This window comes from Mytilus galloprovincialis, chromosome 3, assembly GCF_965363235.1.
Source record: "Mytilus galloprovincialis chromosome 3, xbMytGall1.hap1.1, whole genome shotgun sequence".
Classification (NCBI taxonomy): Eukaryota; Metazoa; Mollusca; class Bivalvia; order Mytilida; family Mytilidae; genus Mytilus; species Mytilus galloprovincialis.
Genome location: NC_134840.1, coordinates 62,001,143 through 62,017,085, shown reverse-complemented (window position 1 = coordinate 62,017,085; position 15,943 = coordinate 62,001,143). Strand labels below are relative to the sequence as shown.

General features: G+C 32.5%; 1 protein-coding gene across 2 annotated transcripts; it reads right to left on the bottom strand.

Moving 5' to 3' along the window:
* Window positions 1-611: 611 nt before the first annotated feature.
* Window positions 612-13,464, bottom strand: LOC143068567 (acetylcholine receptor subunit delta-like). 2 transcript variants are annotated; one of them, XM_076242732.1, is made up of 6 exons: window positions 13,317-13,463; window positions 10,851-11,038; window positions 6,690-6,734; window positions 5,721-5,845; window positions 4,702-5,237; window positions 612-2,130 (listed from the first exon to the last, which is right to left on the bottom strand). In XM_076242732.1, exons 1-6 carry the CDS (start codon window positions 13,354-13,356, stop codon window positions 1,811-1,813), a joined length of 1,254 nt encoding a protein of 417 aa, XP_076098847.1. In that variant the 5' UTR covers window positions 13,357-13,463; the 3' UTR covers window positions 612-1,810. The 2 variants fall into 2 exon arrangements, with proteins under 2 accessions (XP_076098847.1, XP_076098848.1); XM_076242733.1 differs by lacking the exon at window positions 10,851-11,038 and having other exon boundaries at window positions 13,317-13,464.
* Window positions 13,465-15,943: the final 2,479 nt, after the last annotated feature.

Genomic DNA, 15,943 nt, shown 5'->3' with positions numbered 1-15,943 from the left:
ATATAAAAAAACAAAATGTGGTATGATTGCCAATGAGACAACTCTCTTTTAGTGCCTGTTTACTAGATGAAACCATATAGGATTTATTCCAGACATATAAGACATTCAAAATAATTACAATCTGTATGAATTTCTTATCACCTATATTAGTGATAACAACTTTCCTGATAAATTGAAATGGAAATGTATTGTCGTGTAAGTCTGAATCATTGACTGAGCACAGTTATATGCTCTTTCCCTAGACAAGTTTTAAATACTGATTCATCATTACATTCACTTAGTTCAACATAGAGATCGGGAGAAATTTTTCCAACCAAATGCTGTACATATTTGATGTACAAGTAAAGCCAAGCATGCATGTACAAAAACTTCAGCGAACAGACGGTCGCAAATTTCACAAGATTTCAAAACATGGTTGGGAGCGGTGATACAAGTTACGGATTTATGTATATATATTTGAAACTCTTGAAGTCAATGTCGGAAAAATAATACAAATCAGTCAGTCATTGTCATGTTTCGATTCTACTGCATGCATGGCAAGCTATTTATTTTGAAACTGAGTATCGAACTTCCTAAAATGATGCTAACACTAGTATATATTGATAGGGGATTTATTGAGGAATCAAAAAAGCAACAAAAAAATATAAAGGTCAATGTGCTTGTTTTCGAGATATTAGCCATTGGAATTTTGGCAGTAAAATGTACTTTTGACTTATAATTATACATGTTAAAGATTTATCCTAAGAAAATGGGGGTCAATGGGTAAATTTTTTAAGGCATTGAAATGGATAAAACCAGATGATATTGAAAATCTGACAACAATTCCAAAACATGACACGCGAACATCCTTAAGCGACTTTGCTATGTCTATTTAATAAAATTGGCATCCAAATACAATCGTCAATTGCACAATATAGTTTATTAATGTTCGCACATTTAATATCGACAGCTCACAATACATACTCTTTTACTCTTGTATTGTATATTCTTATGTTTGTCATTTATAGGTAAATATAATAATTACGTATTATTCATAACTTTATGTTATCAATATATTAATTCATTGGTCATGATAAATTAGTTCATGTAATTTCTATGAAGAGGAAATGAAGATATGAATGAATGACTGGTGCTGAAGAATAAATCACATGATTGGTTGAATAATCCAGTCTTGCTGAAGAATAAGGTCACAATCGGTAAACTTTGGCTTTAAAACCCGAAAGGTAATTAGCAGCCAAAGATTCGTATTTACAATAACTGAATTCAGTATATATGTGGCATGTGTTCATTAATTTACTGAACAGTACATTTCCAAGAAACTCGTTTCAAATTTTCGAAAAAAAAGTTAAATGGCTTCTTACAAATTAAATCACAAATATTCACAATTTTTAGTGACATGACGCAATAAGTTATCAAACGTGTTGTTTTCTATTTCTTGTCTATATAACATTAGAACTGAACTGTGAATATGCAGGCAAGATACACAGGTGACCACTGCCCTAAATGCAAACAAGTTATGCATGTGACCACTGCCCTAAATGCAGGCAAGTAACGCGTGTGAACACTGCCCTAAATGCAAGTAAGTTACACATGTGACTACTGCCCTTAATGCAGGCAAGTTACACATGTGACCACTGCCCTTAATGCAGGCAAGTTAGACATGTAACCACTACCCTAAATGCAAGTAAGTTACACATGTGACCACTGCTCTAAATGCAGGTAAGTACACATGTGACCATTGCCCTAAACACTACGATACAGTAGAACTGAGTTGAGTATATGCAGGTAAGTTATACATGTGACCACTTCCTTAAATACTCTGATAATGGATAATGTATGCTACTGTGAGTACAGATGTGACAACAGATATTAACACAACGTAAACATAGAAAAACACAGTGTCCATTCCTACAGCTACTATTTGCCATGTCAGTTTGTTGTCTTCGTGTTCGAATTCTCCTACATCTGTTTTTTCTAATATCTCAACATCAACTTTTGAATGCGCTGTACATCTGAATAAAATCTTGAACACTTTAGGAATTTCACCGGTTGCGTAGTGCGCACGCAACACAAATATGGTCAAAACTACTGACATTGCAGCAAGAAATAAAACAAACGCCAGGTACAAAGCTGAAAAAGAAAAAAAAAACAATATAGTAAGACAGGATTCAATTTTTTTTGTTAATCAAATAATATCTTTGATATTAACGTTGGATTATAATTGTCTCAAAAATGATGGAAGTTCTGTTGGGTTTTAAAATATTGGTTTACAGTGAGTGTTACCCGTAACTGAGATTCCCAAATTGTAACCACAGTTAAATGTAGAAAACAACAGAAAGAAATAGTATTGGAGATATGAACAATCATATAGTTGAAAGAAAAACAACAGCAATTAAAAATCAATTCTTCAGAGAGCAATTGAAGGTCTTTCCACCTCGATAATAAGAATGAAATTTAAAAATCGATGTTAGAAAATGTCACTCCTTGTTGATGTAATTTGGTTCTTCAAATTGATATAAAAAAAATAAGATTAATAGGTATATGCAGAAGACTTAATTGTTTTATTATGAACAGAAAATCATTTTTAGCAAAGGTCAAAATCTAGAACGTCAAATTGACCTTTGACCTTGACCTCAATTTCAAGGTCATAGGTCAGTGATCTCAAATCAAAAGACCTCAGGTCAATCATTTGAATGGTTGTGGAGAAATACTGATTTGAAATACATAAGGGGAGAAAACTCCTATAAGGGTTAACCAAAACACTTCGACTGAAATAGGTTGAAGTTGCGCCTTTTTGTAAACAGTAATTTGGCAAACAAATCATACCATTAACTGTAACAGTTTCTTTTGAACAACGATAACAAGCAAAATTAAAAATTAATAGCACGACCTTGACCTTCGACCTTGATCTCAATTTCAAGGTCATAGGTCAGTGAACTCAAAACGGAAGACCGGAGGTCAATCACTTGTATGGTTGTGGAGAAATACTGATTTGAAATACATCAGGGGAGAGAACTCCTATAAGGGTTAACCAAAACACTTTGACTGAAATAGGTTGAAGTTGCGCCTAATTGTAAACACATCATATCATTTACTGTCACAGTTTCTGTGGAATAACGATAACAAGCAAAAATCAAAATTTAGAACATGACCTTGACCTTTGACCTTGACCTCAATTTCCTTCAAATGGACCAAGGACTTCATATCAAAAGACTGTAGGCCTCTACGACTTAAAACGTATGAATTTATCCAACAAATCGTCTATCTTAAATTTTCAAAGGGAAATAACTCCCATAAGATGTCTTCCGATCACTCAAGTCAAAATAAACCAAATCATTCTCAAGAGTAGACGAACAATTTGGTGAAAACAGTTTGCTAAAATCTTTTATGGTTTTAGAGATATAGCGATAACAAGAAAAAGGGGACGCAGGGAGACAACTCCTATAAGAATAAGTGTTCGGTCACACAGGGTGAGTTTTGAAACCCCCATTACTGTACAAAATCCATTCGATATGTTGTAAGACAAAAAAGCTTCTCAGACGGCAGAAGAAAAAAAAATAATCAGAAGAAAAAACAAAAGGTCTTTCCACGAAAAGTGGAAAGACCAAATTAAAAGACAGCACCAAAAAACTACATTACATTGTATAACATTTGATCTTACCTCCTATACATTCAAGTCTAGGAATGTGATTGGTTAAAAGAGCCCTCGTGGAGACCGTGTATATTTGATACTAGGCTAGTAGGGAGGCGGGGCTTATCTCATACACGGTTAGTAGTGGTGTTACGTCCCTTTATATACCATATAAGAAAGTAAGGAGGCAGGGCTTATTTCATTCACGGTTAGTAGTGGTGTTACGTACCTTTTTTTTTTAAATCAAAACAGTACTGAGAAAAAATCGTAAAGGTTTCAACAGACGAAGAAATTGATGATTAAGATTGAAATAAATTCATAAAACACATTTGAATCCTAACAAGTTGTTATTGTAGGTATCTGTTTTTGTAGGATCAATGGAAGTAGTTTCTTAATGCTAACAGTATTGAAGACTTGCTCATTATGATAGGTTACTTGTCTAAATTTCACACGGTTAAGATAGTCGGTAAGATAAATTCGTTACATAGTGTGCTAATGACCTAATACGGTATATATGGGGTCAGTAAATTCCATATGGAGATTCGAGCTTCGCTTCGCTCTCATCCACTATGGAATTTACTGACCCCATATATACCGTATTAGGTCAACAGCACACTATGTAACTAATAATATATAAAGAATTCTTTTATATTCCAATTGTTTACTTCCAAAGTAAGATCTAACTAATCTATCGAAAACAGCGATTTAGACATTGATAAAAACTCTTCGTTTGCATGAAGTAATTTATAAGTTTTTTTCTGCGTGATAATACAATAAGTCACTGAAGTAATTTACCTTCTATCTACATAATTATGTACAACTAAATATTGCCCGGTCTTTGAGATCAGAAATATTCTGTATACTTACACAGTTAGCAAACTGAGATAAAAATGCTTGCGAGTATTTTCTGAAATTACTTGTAATGATCATAATCATTTACACATAAATATTGCCCGGTCTTTGAGGTCAGAACATATCTGAATACTTACATAGATAGCAAACTGAGACAGAAGTGTTTAGAATATTTCATGTGCCCGGTCTTTGAGATCATAAAAGTTCTTTATACTTACACAGGTAGCAAACTGAAACAGAAGTGCTGGGAATATTTTCCGAAATGATTGACAGATATACAGCATAAGCCAGAAGCACTGTTAAAGCAAATCCGTTTCTCTCGCCAGAGTCGACAGGAAGTTTGAATACCATAGCAATCAAAATGGCCATCAAAACAACTGGAAACAACGTATTTATAATGTGGAAGATTGGACGACGTCGAAGTTTGATATCAAAATCAACACTTGAAAACGAGGACTGTCCAATGGGGGTATCCCTGACATCTAATCCTGATGCTGACACGAGGTCCCATTCTCCATTTTCTGAATAAAAATTTAAGATAACAGGATCCAAAGTCAGTACTAAAGATACCTCGTTGATTGTGTAGGCCTTAGAACTAACTTTTAGTTTGCAGTCTTGTGTATCTAATGGATAATACGTGGTGTCAGATTCACAGCTTACTACAAAAATGCCTGATGGGCTCCAAACAACCATTCCGCGGTTTGTTATACGCATGGGTGTTGATTTGTCGCTGATTACTCCCATATCCTGTATTCTGTAAGTAAAGAATAGATTTTCATGATGTCATAATATGATACTAGTAGTCAATTATAAAATGCCCCGAAATGACAAAAGCCACGATAAAACAATTCAAACAAGAAATATAACGGCCTGGTTCCTGTAGATAAAAACAATGAACGAAATACAAAGATGATATACACAACAAACGGCATGCAACCACTGAGTTACAGTCTCCTGACTTGAGACAGGCATATAGTACAGAATGTGACAGGGTTAAACATGTTGAAGGCACTATCGAGATATCACATGAAAATCTACCCCGACAAATATCCTTTCATTTAATTTCAAAATGCACAAACTTTTAAAGGTAATCATGCCTTGCTGAATGTATCAAAATAATGACAAAGTCATCCCAAGAACAATTTATATACATAAGTTTCATAGATGTTTTTAAAAAGGCTGTTATACCAACTGAGACAATTGATCGATTATTTGACAACATCGGTGCTCTACTTACGAATTTTCAATGATGATTGACGGTCTCCAAACATATTCTTCGGTACTGAATAAAAAGTCAACATTCCCATAATCCTGTGTGGTGTTAGTAGGATCCGACCAATCTAATCTAGGGTCTCTCCAATTCTTAAGGAAAATAAATTAAAAATCAGGTTAAATAATTCAAAAACACGTGTTGGTAAGTTTCAAGTTCTAAATTAACTTGCGATAGCTTGTACCACACAAAGATAAGAAACATTTAGAGAAATGGAACAAGACGTGAAAGATCCACCGCATTTTGCGCCTGTCCCAAGTAAAAAAGCCTCTGGCCTTTATTAGTCATGTGTGCTGTTTTTAGTTTTGGTTCATTTCAATGATTCTGCGTTAAGTCATTAGTGTGACGTCTATTTTCGCTGTTATACATTATTGTTTAGAGACTAATTAAATCCCGCATCCAGGGAGGGATTTTCTTGTTGTGTTGAAGATCCATTGGTGGCATTGGGGTGTTTTCTACTCTTACATCGGGTAATCGCGTAATCCAGAAGCTTTGCCAAATCTGCATATAATTGAGAGGGAGACAACATTTGAGAACTGAACGAAATTTGAGACAACAGATTAAAAAAAAGAGTGGATTCTACTACAGTGTGTGTGTTTGTTTTTTTGTTTTTTTTAATATAATAGAAAACACAGGGACATGGGGTATCCATCCATGGCACAATATCAGTACTTGCATACTCAGCAAAACAAAACACACAAAAAGTAAAAGAACAGCGCTTGTATTACAGTCAATAACCTTATTGTTAGACCTTCAACTCCTAGCACCGGTTAGATTGGATTTTTTTTGCAATAAAATTTTGGTTTTTGGTTTTTCAGGGGATGAGGGTGATTGTTTGTCGTTTTCTTACTTTGTCAAACATTTGTTTTGTGAGTCATCTTCAAATTCGTAATTTATTTTACACTTTCAGTTTATTAAAGTAGTCAAATTACTTACAAATGTTAGATATCCTGATATAGACAGTGCCTGGTCTTTTATGTTCTGAAAGCATAAACATACTATTTGTTACAGATATATAAAACTGGTATCAAGCTTAAATGTTTCACACATATAACTCCTTATATTGTTCTGTTCTAAGATCTAGATTTAAAATTGCAGTTTTATTATTCCATACTATGGTTGAACTTTCATCAATCAGTAAATTGAAAATCAAAAGATATATGAATAGTCATACATCTACATACCAAAATAAAAGTCTAGACAAAATTCTCTATTTTTTTATTTTTTCTATTATACATTACTGTGTTAATATATATCTTAAGTTGACATTGGATAAAGTAAATAAAAATGGACACATGTTTTATTATAACCAAATTAGCCGTTGAAGTATATAATATAAAACATTTTCATTTGTGTAGTTAAATTTGAAGGATCGTATGACTTTCAAAATGAATTCAACTGAAAAAGTAAATATTTTCCCGTTACAAAAATATTTGTTATACTTATTGTAATCCATTTATATGACACTGAGCTATACATGTTTTTTGTGTTTCTTTGAACTTGTGACTTTTAACTTCATATGTAAAGTACTATCCCTTATGTAAAAATATTTCGACAAACAATCTTTTGCTGTTTTCTCCACGGCTTATTTCGTCTTTTAATAATGCTAAATAAGCAACATAAATTGAGATCTGATGTAAACTTTAATATAAACAAACATCTAGAGGTCACAACACAGTTTTCAACATTTGTAAGGTGTTTGTACGACATCATTTGCTTGATACCTTGTACATATCCCGAGCAAGTTTATCAAAAGATCAGCAAAAAACAAATCTTTTGAAAAAAGTGAAAAAGCATAAAGTTTACATCATTTAAGACGGTTTCAGACTTACAACATACACATGTACGGAGATAAACTTGATTTTTTAGAATTCGACCCCGGCCTATAAAATATCTTGAATTTCGAACAATGGTCAGTGAAATAACGAAAGAACAGAACAGGGCGTACACGAAAGTTTTGATTTCTATAATATAGATCCCATTAAAAACACCTGTATCGAAAAAAAAAACAGTAAAATTTAGCGTCAGAAAGAAAACATAATTAGGAATCTAATATGACTTGCTTCTTTCGCTTTGTGAACAAACCAATGCTCTAAATCCAATAAAATTTGTTTGCACATGCGTATATTGACTTCTTCAGAATAATGAATTTTATCAAATTATCATGCACTTAATATATTTCCTTAACTTTATAACACTTTCAAACTCTTAAATGGTGCACATGATGTTACTAATTCATTTATTATGACTGTAATGTGTTGCATTCCGAAATTGACATATTTGACCTAGATACGACAACCGTTCATACTGGCTGTTCAAACTCCTCCCTCTGAAAAATCACAGTGCCAGCCGTTTGCTTCTTTACAAACAAAAAAGGGAGGTTCATGGAAGAGCCTACACAAACGCTTTTAACTTATACTTATCGGACATAGAAATTATCTTAATTGTCCTATTCAGAATCGAAATAATTGATGCAAACTATACTTTATTGTAGTTTTAACATGGGTAGGCATTATATTCGTGTTATTTTATCGCTCGGGCAAAAATAATCACGAATATAATGCCTACCCATTTTAAAACGACAATAAAGTATAGCTTGCATCAATGATTTCTTAATTAATAATGCAAAAAATATAAAGGAGCCATGGTGAATACGTCATAGATCTCAAAAACACAGTTAAACGATCACATATCAGAGATCTAGAGGTCAATAAACGGTCTTCAACCATAAAAAGGCCTCAAACAATAGTCATGATAGTTTTTAATTCTTTAACATAATAACAATATCATCGTATCAATATATAAATATACAATATGTCCATGAGGGCGTTTGGTCGATGGGGTATGTCTTATTCATACCATGTTATTAAATTTGATCCAAAACAAAAAGCTTTTAATCATTTAGAAGAAGGTGTTTCATGCATTTGACCTTATTTTCGGATAATCATCAAAATGAGGAAATGAAGTATTACTGCCAATGATACAATTATTTATAAAGATCAAAGAACAAATACGAGAACTTATAACAGGTCACAGTGCAGGTTTTAACATTGAACAAGTACATATTCCTTAAAGTGATCAATAAAAGGTCTCGGCATGACATAATGATAATACAGATCTATGGCAAGCCGTTTTACTATTTATTCTAATTTCAAGATATCTAATAAACTTTATAAGATATCTCATATAGTTTATAAGATGTCTTATATAGTTTATAAGATATCTTATATACTTTATAAGATATCTTATATAGTTTATAAGATATCTCATATAATGTTCTTTATAAGATATCTTATAAACTAAATAAGATATCTTATAAACTATATGAGATATCTTATAAAGTATATAAGATATCTTATATACTTTATAAGATATCTTATATACTTTATAAGATATCTTATATACTTTATGAGATATCTTATATAGTTTATAAGATATCTTATAAAGAAAATTATATGAGATATCTTATATACTTTATATGATATCTTATAAACGCGACTTGAACCATTATTTTTGAATAACAAACGCTCCCTACATCAGAAGCGCAGAAAATTAAAAATTATAATTAAATGCGGTTCCTTCAACCAACATACGTTATAAATCTCAAGACTTTACACCGTTTTATTTAATTTCATTTATATGAAAGTTTGTTGCCTATAATAAGATATTAACTAACAGTGTTTCGGGATTTTTTGCTTATACTATTAAAGCATGGGTCCCTTTTCAAAAGTCTCCCAACTATTTCCTCAGTTTAGCAAGGTATTCTTTGATAATTTTGTTACGCTTATATGCTATGATAGGCACCTGGGTGAAAATTTTACTGCATTTTTTGTCTTTTTGCAGATTGCTCCAATGTTTTCTTATGACTTTACTAAGGTTTTTTACCATTGGATTAATTTTGTTCTCTATGTTAAAGAAATCTTCAACCTGTTTTAATGTGCCTGTGAATACCTTGCTAATTCAAAAAAATAGTTGGGAGACTTTTGAAAAGGGACCCATGCTTTAATAGTATAAGCAAAAAATTCCGAAACACTGTTAGTTATTATCTCAATTATAGGCAACAAGCTTTCATATGAATGAAATTAAATAAAACGGTGTAAAGTCTTGAGATTTATTACGTATGTTGGTTGAAGGAACCGCATTTAATAATGATTTAAAGGGAGACTTTGATTTTCAATGCAATTATTTATATAAGATATCTTATAAATAATTTTTATATAAGATATCTTATAAAACATATAAGATATCTCATATAATATATAAGATATCTTATAAAGTTATAAGATATCTTTTAAAGTATATAAGATATCTTATAATGAAAATTATATGAGATATCTTATGAATTATATGAGATATCTTATAAACTATATAAGATATCTTATAAACTATATAAGATATCTTATAGAGTTTAAAAGATATCTTATATAATTTATAAGATATCTTATATACTTTATAAGATATCTTATATATTTTATAAGATATCTTATAAACTATCTTATAAAGTATATAAGATATCTTATAAGGTATATAAGATATCTTATAAAGTTTATAAGATATCTTATAAAGTATATTAGATATCTTCTTAAGTTTATAAGATATCTTATAAAAACTGGATTATATAAGATATCTTTTATATTATATGAGATATCTTATATATTATATGAGATATCTTGAAGTTAGAATAAATAGTAAAACGGCTTGCCATACAGATCGAATGCAAAAGAGAAAACTAACAGTCTAATTTATATATGAACGCAAAAACAAACATCACTAACAGACTAACAGTGGAAAATATAACCACCATATATTCAGGAGGAAGTGCACATAAGAATGTAATGGGATTTGTCATGTTTTTAAGCGCACAAGCCTTCCCTCTCCTGGGACATGAGTATAAGAAAAAGTCAGTTAGTGGGCGCTTGATTGGTACAAAGCTAACAGTAAACACAAAACAAACAATGAAAAAAGAAACATGGTGACGATATAAGAAAATGATAGAAGGAAAAAAGCAGATTTGTCTGGTTATGTTTAATGACAGCATGTTATAAAATTTATTTTAGAATATGAGGAAAAATCATATCAAATAGTAATACAACCTACCAAATCGTTGATTGTAAGAATTGTTATACTTATTCTTACTACAACTTTTTGCTCGGGTCTTTGCAAAACTTCATAGTTATTAGTAGTGAATAATTCTGCTCGGAGTGCTGATTCTAAGCTAATTGAATAAGTCGGTCCACCAAAAAGTATTCCAAAACTAGTGTGTACAAGTACTAGTGCAAGTAGTCCTTTAAAAAAATATATAAAAATAACTAAATTAATAAGTTTATATACATGTACTTTGATATGTGAAAACAAAAATCTGTAGATGTTTGTATATTTATGAGACAAATTGTGGTCTGGAACTGCAAGTAACAAGGCATTGCACAATTTCTGCAAGTGTCAAAGCTTGCTAATGGGGTAAATGCTCTCCACACTAAAAATGAGTTTGTGGATTATATTCTAACCCAAACTATTCAACCGGTATGTTTGCAGTTGTAAGTTAATTGTGCTATATATTGGTAGATTATTGTCACTTATACGGCGCCTGCTTATTTATTTTTTATACGATGAGGTTATAAACGATACATTTTACGCCTAAGCCAATCTATACAGATTCTGCATGAAGAGTAACATGCATAAACATTAATTAATGATAATTATAAGAAAATATACATATTCCATTGTGATATCATTTACAATTTATAAAACATCTCAACGTCTTTTCAAAATATAACTACATTTTTTGGCTCATACTCGAATTTTATTATGAATTTCGCGGATTAAAATACCAGTATCTGACGGTTGACAAATTCCTAAAATCTTCCAAAAATTTAGGACATTATCTATAGAGAAACAAGAATGTGTCCAAAGTACACAGATGCCCCACTCGCACTATCATTTTCCATGTTCAGTGGACCACGAAATTGGATAAAAAATATAATTAGGCATTAAAATTAGAAAGATAATATCATAGGGAACATGTGTACTAAGTTTCAAGTTGATTGGACTTCAACTTCATCAAAAACTACCCTGACCAAAAACTTTAACCTGAAACATGCACTTTCATTTTCTATGTTCAGTGGACCGTGAAATTGGGGTCAAAAGTTTAATTTGGCATTAAAATTAGAAAGATAATATCATAGGAAACATGTGTACTAAGTTTCAAGTTGATTGGACTTCAACTTCATCAAAAACTACCCTGACCAAAAACTTTAACCTGAAACATGCACTTTCATTTTCTATGTTCAGTGGACCGTGAAATTGGGGTCAAAAGTTTAATTTGGCATTAGAATTAGAAAGATTATATCATAAGGAACATGTGTACTAAGTTTCAAGTTGATTGGACTTCAACTTCATCAAAAACTACCTTGACCAAAAACTTTAACCTGAAACATGCACTTTCATTTTCTATGTTCAGTGGACCGTGAAATTGGGGTCAAAAGTTTAATTTGGCTTTAAAATTAGAACGATCATATCATAAGGAACATGTGTACTAAGTTTCAAGTTGATTGGACTTCAACTTCATCAAAAACTACCCTGACCAAAAACTTTAACCTGAAACATGCACTTTCATTTTCTATGTTCAGTGGACCGTGAAATTGGGGTCAAAAGTTTAATTTGGCTCTAAAATTAGAAAGATTATATCATAAGGAACATGTGTACTAAGTTTCAAGTTGATTGGACTTCAACTTCATCAAAAACTGACTTGACCAAAAACTTTAACCTGAAGCGGGACAGACGGACGAACGAACAGACGGACGAACGAACGGACAGACGGACGGACGAATGGACGGACGAACGGACGCACAGACCAGAAAACATAATGCCCCTCTACTATCGTAGGTGGGGCATAAAAACAGTACAGGTCAATGTGCAACACGATGATTTTGATATTAAACATTATCAAAACAATTAGAAACAACAACTAAATGACAAATTCACAAGTTTCTATCGTATAAGTTGCCACTCAGCATCAAAATTTAGCCAAAGTTCTTCGGTCTCTAAATCGTATATTCGAAGAGATATTCACCAATTGCTTTCGTGATTTTTGCCTCAATAACTCCGATTTCCTTGTTAAATTGTGATTTAAAAAAATAGTTTTTCAAAGAATCCTGTAGAGCTTTTAATTATTTGAAAATCAATCACATACTTTGCTAAATATCCCAAGCGTTCTTCCAGTTCTGTGGAATGAAAATAAAAACATATTGCCATACTGCAAGGTTGCATTGCAATGTACATGAAACGGCTTTAACTTGGACGTTTTGTTTCATTGGTTTCAAAGATACGACAATTTCAACTATCGAAAAAGTAAAATCACAAAAATACTGAACTCCGAGGAAAATTCAAAACGGAAAGTCCTTAATCAAATCAAATCAAAAGCTCAAACACATCAAACGAATGGACAACAACTGTCATACATAATAATTGATTATTAGGGGGTTCACAAAAGAGAATTTGGTGTAAGGACAAATTAAATAAGAAATTTAGGAATTCTTAGAGACGGTGTATAAATAATACACTTACCATATAATGTTAGTGGAAATCGTCTGTATTTCCAATCCATTTAGAATATAATACACTCGTTCAAAAAATAAGAAAATCTAATAAATTTGTTTATGTATTCCTTTATCTTCGCAGATATATAATGATACTTTGTATTTGTCATATGCTTATGTAGTAAGCTGATTCGTTATTACAGCCAGGTCATTAAATGGCTTAAACAAAGCCGATTTTTAAAAATCTAATTACGTGTTATTAAAATTATTCCTCTAGAGCGTAATCAAATTCCTATAGGTACTAAGTACAAATGTTCGATTTCTGGTTATGTCAATACCCTCTTTGGCATCATATATTTTGAAGAATGTAACAAGCTTTGCCTCCCGAAAAAAAAACCGGAATAGCATAAATTGTAAAGCAGTAGACATGAAAAGATTGTTGCTCACAAAATAAGATAGTTGCATTCCACTGTGCTATGGTTGAATTATTGAAAATGATATATGTTATATAACCATATAGCATTGGTCACTATGACGTTTTCGGTTAAATTTTGTAGGATCTGCTAACTTCGTCCGGGAAATATGAAATATAAAAAAAATGCAGTAACGATAATAGATGAAAGTTGTGTAATTTTTTTTAACTTGGGTACTTAGTTCATAAGCTTGACTAAAGCCATTGATGGTCTGCTCCTACATTTTTAATGTCTTTTTTCTTTATCCTTTTGGATTCTTTTTTTTTTTTGGGGGGGGGGGGGTCTTTTGTGTATTAATCGTTTCTTACTTCAGCTCTATAAAAATGTACTTACCATTTAAAAATATAAGCCAAATAATCTTAAAAAAAAGTTGCCGAAATAATTAACCGGCGACGGTCAACTTAAGGTTGACGTGCCTAATAATACAATTAAATGCACAGAGATTAAAGAAGGGAATAAATTAAGATATGTATTTGTGAGGACAGAAAATGACTATAACCCATTCCGTTGTTGTATTTGTTGAATTGTTTACAAAACATAATGATCCAGAAAGAAGCATTACAAAATAATTTTTCTTCTTGATCCAGTAAATGACCTGTGTAATTAAATTGAAAAAGGTCCCTACTTAACTTATACATTTTGCATTTAGTTATCTTCATATCCGATTATGATGCATAGCATTTGGGATTTATGCCAATAAGTTGAAGGGAAAGAACTATTATTCGCTCGATTGAGTTTTTGTTCCGAAGTACCTATTCTGTTTGATATATGGGTCCTTGCTCTTTGAACTAGAACTCTTTGGTACACGCATTTCTTTATAAAAGGAGCATTCTTCCTATACACGAAAATTCGAATTAAACGTCTCCATTCCGGACGGACATGGTTGCATACTTGGACATCCCATAGAGCTAAACGGTTACCAGCCTTATAAAAAGTTGTTACTGTCGGATTGGGAAAAGTCCATTGAGCATATACCTATACCCCAGTCAAAACAATCTGTATTCTCCGAATATAAATGACTACTTCTTAATGATCACTTTATCAAAATATGGTCAAAGTGATCAAAATTCATATACAGTGTTATTTGTAGGTACATGTCACAACAAATGTTCTTTCTTAGCTGAGGACTGGATTCCTATTAGAACATTATAAGTCGGACTGTCCACTAAACAAAGAATGAGACAACAACTCTCCTGTAACTAGAGATAAAAATTCCAAGATATATACAATTAAAACTATGTACATTTGGTGCACTATTGTTGGATAGTGCACACTGGAACCCCTCTTTTGTCAGAGTTTCTTTTGTAGCTGTTGGGGGTGGTTCCGCTCTTGTATTGTCCGGGAGAAGTATGAGTACTAGTATTTATAAACTCTCTGATTTGCTGGTGGTCGGTTTGATTACCTCTAATTCGCCGATCGTTTTGGCGTAAGATGAAACTATGCTCTAGCTCATGCTGGATTTCGTCTTGAAGCTAGTCGATTTATGTACTCAGCCAGTAGGAGGGTCCAAAGCCGCACTTGCATATTCTAAAGTTGGTCTGACCAGAGATAAAGGCTGCATTTCTTACGTTCTTTCTGCATTCTCTTAGGAATCCGATGGATTTGGATGCTTTTTTTTTTGGTAGTGACTACAACATAATGTTTCCATTGTAAGTCCTCGCTGAAATTTATACCTAGATATTTGCTGGGTGGTGCAGGTACGAGTGTGGCCCAGTTGCGGATCCAGAAATTTTCATAAGTGGGGGCCCACTGACTGACCTAAGAGGGGCCCGCTCCAGTGATTCCCTATATAAGCAACCAATTTTTTTCCCAAAAAGGGGGGGCCCGCGCCCCCTGCCCCCCTAAATCCGCCTCTGTGGCCGTCTAATGTGTATCTTTTTTTAAATTTAATGCTAGTCCTAATACGAATGACGGTGCATTTTTCAGGATGGAATTTCATCTGCCATTTGGCTTCCCAATCTTCTAGTGCTGAAAGGTCCTGTTGTTATTTGGCTTCGTCCTTGGAATTTTTTATGTGATGGACAAGAAGGCAGTCGCCAGCGAATAGTTTGACCGTCGAATGTTGGACTGATTCTGGTAAGTCATTAATAAATACTAAGAAGAGTAAGTGACCTAACACAGTACCTTGTGGAACCCCTGAAAATGCATCTCAAAGTGATGACTTTCAGCCCTAAACTATAAC